The sequence below is a fragment of the Nannobrachium achirus genome (genome assembly GCF_963921795.1).
Source record: "Nannobrachium achirus genome assembly, chromosome: 17".
NCBI lineage: Eukaryota > Metazoa > Chordata > Actinopteri > Myctophiformes > Myctophidae > Nannobrachium > Nannobrachium achirus.
In genome coordinates, this window is record NC_137824.1 from 41144162 (window position 1) to 41149535 (window position 5374).

Below are 5374 nucleotides of genomic sequence, written 5' to 3' on the forward strand. Positions count from 1 at the left end.
ACCGGAATAGGTCCTTATGTAGTCACGACCTTATAAGGCACGGCGGAGCCAGGTTTTCCGGCAAGCGCGCAAGCCTGCTGCACAGATGGGAAATCCGATTCGGGTCTACGAGGCAACGGGGAGAATGCACGAAACGCGCCGCTATCGCGCGGAATACTTCTACTTTGACCACAACACGGGCTCGGGACAGAGGAAGTGCAGTATGTGTCCGCGATTTACAGCGAGAGCTTAATATAAAGTCTCTGCTCTCTGCTTTCCCCCGGGCCAGCGTCATGTGTCCTCCACTGCAGTGCCTAAATATGGGCTTCCTCCGATCCAAATATGGACATCTACGTCACTTCAGGAGTGTATAAAAGGACGGGGAAACCTCTGAGCAGCGAGAGAGCCCTCACAGCCCACAGCACAAGAGCAGTAGTTAGAGCAGAGACAGATAGACAAACGCACAGCGATATCTGCCCCGACACTGCACACAACAAAACTAAAAAGTGAACTAAAAAACAACAACAACACTCCACCCAAGAACACCTCAATACTGGATGTATGATTTAATACATCTTGAGCAAATCAAGATTAATTCATTCATTGACCGATCTCGATTCATTTTTAGGGAATGAGTAAAAAAGGACACTTCTGATTTCTGACAACAGAAAAACAAAAGAAGACAATTGGACCTTTACTCATCTCCGAAAGATTGAAAACAAAACAAGAGAAGACAACTGTGGACAAGGAGAGAAAAACGAAGAGAAGCATCTGACAGCCGCTCACAGAGAGCTGGACTAAAGTGATTCCTCCCACCTGCGTGGAGGCACCAACCAGCCCGTGTGCGTAGCTGTCCAGCTTTCCCTGCACTGCCGTCCCGACGCCAAGCGCAGCCCCGACTCCAAGTCCCTCAGCTCCTGAGGATGGCTGCGACCAAGACCGAAATGATCCTCCCAGCCCTGCAGATCTCGGACCCCCTGAGCTTCCCCCACTCCCCCATGGATAACTACCCCAAACTGGAGGAGATGATGATGCTCAGCACGGCGGGCACCCCCTTCCTCACCGCCTCTGCGCCCGAGGGCGCAGGGTTTGGCTCGGGAGAGCCGGGAGAGCAGTTCGCTGACCACCTTACAGGAGGTAAGAGCTGCTTTGCCTTTGGTTCTTTTACAACATGGCACATGATGGATTAAGAGTATATAGGACAGAAATCAACACAGAAACCTTTGGAGTGGGAATGGAGTTTGTGTGGCATAAATAAATAATTGCATGACTTAGATCATTATTTGTGTTCAGCTGACAATTTTATAATTTTTATCTCTTCAACTCTGTAATTATGCAAGACATTATTATACAGTATTTATTATTGGAATTATATGTTGTTGCCCCTTATGGGTTGTAATGGCAAATCAAATGTGTGCGTAGACATTCTGAAAGCACAATTAGAGGACATATATTGTTTATTTGAATTTGAGCTGTCATTAACACAAAAAGGGGGAATTTTAAAAATAGAGTAAGAAACTAATTGAATGGAAGCCCTGTGTTGACTCTCAAAGGGCTCAAATGGTGCTCAGTCACTGCATACCTCCACACTCCCACAGCTCAATTCAAATTGCATTCCTAAAACCAGCTGAACTGCAGTTTAGGTAATCAATTGCTGTTGGCTATGTGATGGGCTTCAAGAACGTGTGTGCGTGCGTGTGCGTATTTGTGTCTGTGCTGGAGGGGGAGAGAGAAAGAGAGAGAAAGTGAGGGAATGAAAAAAATGGTTGAGGAGGGGAATGCATGTATGCAGATTGCTAAGCTTGCACAGCAGCTCTTTTATGGGTTGAAATATTCAGTCAGTACAAGAGTTATGAGTGTGTGTGTGTGTGTGTGTGTGTGTGTGTGTGTGTGTGTGTGTGTGTGTGCGTGCGTGCGTGCGTGCGTGCGTGCGTGCGTGCGTGCGTGCATGCATTGATGCAAGTGTGTGTGTGTGTGTGCGTGCATGCTTGTGTTGGGGGTACCAGCTGATGTGTGTGTGGTGGGGGGGGATGATGACACACTGCCCTCTCCCTGCGTCTGAATATTGACAAGTTGTTTAATGTCCTCTCTCTCTCTCTCTCTCCCTCCGTGCAGATACGTTACCTGACATCTCCCTCAGCTGTGAGAAGTCAATGGCGGAGCAGACCTACCAGAGGCTGCCCCCCATCTCCTACACGGGCCGCTTCACCCTGGAGCCGGCGTCCAGCTGCAGCAACAGCCTGTGGGCCGAGCCCCTGTTCAGCCTGGTCAGCGGCCTGGTGGGCATCTCCGCCTCCACCGGAGCCACCTGTCAGACCACCTCGTCTTCCTCCTCCTCCTCCCTGCCTCCGTCCTCCTCCTCGTCGTCTACCTCCTCGTCCTCTCAGAGCTGCAGCATCAGTTGCTCCATCCACCACAGCGAGCCCAACCCCATCTACTCGGCCGCCCCCACCTACTCCAGCTCCAACTCCGACATCTTCCCCGACCCGGGCCAGGCATTCCCCGGCTCGGCCGGAGGCTCCCTGCAGTACCCGCCGCCCGCCTACCCCAACGGCAAGACCTGCAGCGCCAGCTTCCCCGTGCCCATGATCCCCGACTACCTGTTCCCCCAGCAGCAGGGCGAGATCAGCCTGGTGTCGCCGGACCAGAAGCCCTTCCAGAACCAGGCGGGCCAGCCCTCCCTCACCCCTCTGTCCACCATCAAGGCCTTCGCCACCCAGACGGGCTCCCAGGACCTGAAGAGCGTCTACCAGTCGCAGCTGATCAAGCCCAGCCGCATGCGCAAGTACCCCACCCGGCCCAGCAAGACGCCTCCCCACGAGAGGCCGTACGCGTGCCCCGTGGAGACCTGCGACCGCCGCTTCTCGCGCTCCGACGAGCTCACCCGCCACATCCGCATCCACACGGGCCAGAAGCCCTTCCAGTGTCGCATCTGCATGCGCAACTTCAGCCGCAGCGACCACCTGACGACGCACATCCGCACGCACACCGGCGAGAAGCCCTTCGCCTGCGAGATCTGCGGCCGCAAGTTTGCCCGCAGCGACGAGCGGAAGCGGCACACGAAGATCCACCTCCGCCAGAAAGACAAGAAGGCGGAGAAGGGAGGGGCCGTGGTGGTGGGGACGCCGGCCTCCGTCTCGGCCTCCTCGCCGGCGTCGAGCTACCCCTCCCCCATCACCTCCTACCCTTCCCCCATCACCTCCTACCCCTCCCCGGTCTCCTCTTACTCCTCCCCGGTCACCTCCTGCTACTCCTCCCCCGTCCACAACTCCTACCCCTCTCCGTCCATCGCCACCACCTACCCGTCGGTGTCCATGTCCAACACCTTTCAGTCCCAGGTCACCTCCTCGTTCCTCACCTCCTCCGTGGGGTCCAACATCTACAGCTCCCCGGTCCCCACCCCGCTATCAGACATGCAGACCACCCTCTCCCCGAGGACAATCGAGATCTGCTAAAAGGAGAGGAAAAAAGCCAGGAGAATGACACTTTAAAACGAAAACGTTGCTCCACCTCCACCGTTTTTGAGGTTCGTCGGGGAGGGGGGGAGGGGGGGGAAGAAATCGACATCAAAATGTTTCCCCCCCACCCCATCCGAGAAAGCACTTTTTTTCAGTCAGTGTGTCGGGTGAATCCTTGAGATTTACCTGGAAAAGAGAAGAAGAATACCCCCTATACGTGTCAAGGACTGAGCAACAGACGATAAGACAAAAAAGGGAATTTTTCCGTCTCTGTAAAGCACTTCAAATGAGGCGTGAGAGGCAGGTCTCTCCTCTTGATGAAAACAAACACCCAGAGACGTGGGATGAACACTGGCAGCACGGTGTCACGGTGTTGAGGCACGCTTTGCCCTTGCAGACGCTCAAACATTACAAAAGACATTCGATGATATACATAAGCTACCGTGTATGTATATTGTAGACGTGCCATGTTTTGTTTTTATCATTCTTTGGTACCATTGATGTGAAAACCTATTTGCATACTTTGCATTGTATTATTTGAAGTGAGCAGGGCCATATTTTCTCAATACTTTCTCTATTATGTAGTGATGATGCTGTGATACGTTTTGACATTGTTCGGAGAAGAAAAAAAGAAAAGAAAAAAAGAAGCACTTAAGTATTCAAGCATGAGTAAGAGTGATGTTACTTTCTGTTATTTTGTATATATCATCCACTGGTACTATCTCTTTCTCTCTTTCTCACATGTGACATATCGCTTATGTGGACAAAAAGAGAAAAGACAGAAAAAAAAAAATAACCTTCACTTAAAAACAACAAAACTAGACAAACAATCTCGTTTTTGGTGCCTTTCTGTGGAGCGTTGCTGATGTTGCGACTTGGGCTGCGCGCAAAGAGGGGATGCATCGTCGCATCACGCCTTAAGGGGTGGAGGGGGATATTTTTGTTACAGAATGTACGTTATGCTCAGAGGGTTAAAAAGGGATGAGACATGAGGGCACCGCTTCATTTCATTTAGAATGTAAGCAAAAAGAAAAAAGAAAAAACAAGGAGAAAAAGTATGAAACTATATTTTTGTAAAACTGAAGTGTAAATATCCACAACTTTGAGAGCTGGAATGTTGAAGTTACCTACTGAGTAGGCATGGGATTCTTTTTGTATGTTATTTACATGCAGTTCATTATTTTGTGTTTTATCTTTATTTTGTATTTGTGTTTGTAAAACCAAGTGACTGTTTCTGGCTTCTGAACACATTGAATGCGCTTAACTGCCAATGGGATATTTGGTGTACAAGATATCCTCCCAGAAATGAAATATAAATAAAATATGAATATATATGTAATCTCTGTTTTCCCTTCCTTTCATTATTATTGACTACTGCGTTTCAAGTATCTGCGTTTCAAGTATTTCTATTGGTATCCAGTCTGTTTCACAGATGAACATTTACATTGTACTTCCAATCCCTCCTCCATATATATATATATATATATATATATATACACACACCAGATACCCTTTCATTTGATCAAAATCTGAACAGCATGATTTAATGACCAGCGCTGAACCTTGTATTAATGATAACACAAGAGCATGACACCCATGCCCATAGAAACTGAAGATGGGGAATTATTATCAAGATCTAACACGTCCTTGGTAGCTATTAAGCTCATCTACTTTTTTCAATTGTTCTTTCAGATTTGAGATTCTTTGCTTTTTTTTCTGAGCCCACAGCATCCATCCTCCTGCAGTGTTACTGGGATGAATTACTTTGGGGGAGGGGGGGGGGGTATTTTTAAACCAACCATTCTTGTTGTGAGCACAATGTTGAGGCATGAACGGGGTTAAGTGCCCAGGGCACAGGTGAAATCCATCACATGGATAATTATCTTATTTTCTACAAACGTGCTCAGCAAGATACTGTCATCTTGCATTGAATGAAC

At 49.1% G+C, this 5374-nt stretch overlaps 1 protein-coding gene across 1 annotated transcript; it reads left to right on the forward strand.

The window, feature by feature from the left end:
- The first annotated feature begins 366 nt into the window (after positions 1-366).
- On the forward strand, positions 367-4735 carry egr1 (early growth response 1). The gene is made up of 2 exons (XM_080745575.1): positions 367-1116; positions 2095-4735. The coding sequence occupies exons 1-2, from the start codon at positions 903-905 to the stop codon at positions 3432-3434; spliced, it is 1554 nt and encodes a 517-aa protein (XP_080601701.1). The 5' UTR covers positions 367-902; the 3' UTR covers positions 3435-4735.
- The last annotated feature ends 639 nt before the right edge of the window (positions 4736-5374 follow it).

Bases quoted from the DNA above. Each gene is read 5' to 3' on its own strand.
- egr1 (XM_080745575.1), top strand. From the start codon at position 903: ATGGCTGCGACCAAGACCGAAATGATCCTCCCAGCCCTGCAGATCTCG. The intron at 1,117-2,094 runs GTAAGAGCTGCT...CCCTCCGTGCAG, and splicing joins CGCTGACCACCTTACAGGAG to ATACGTTACCTGACATCTCC.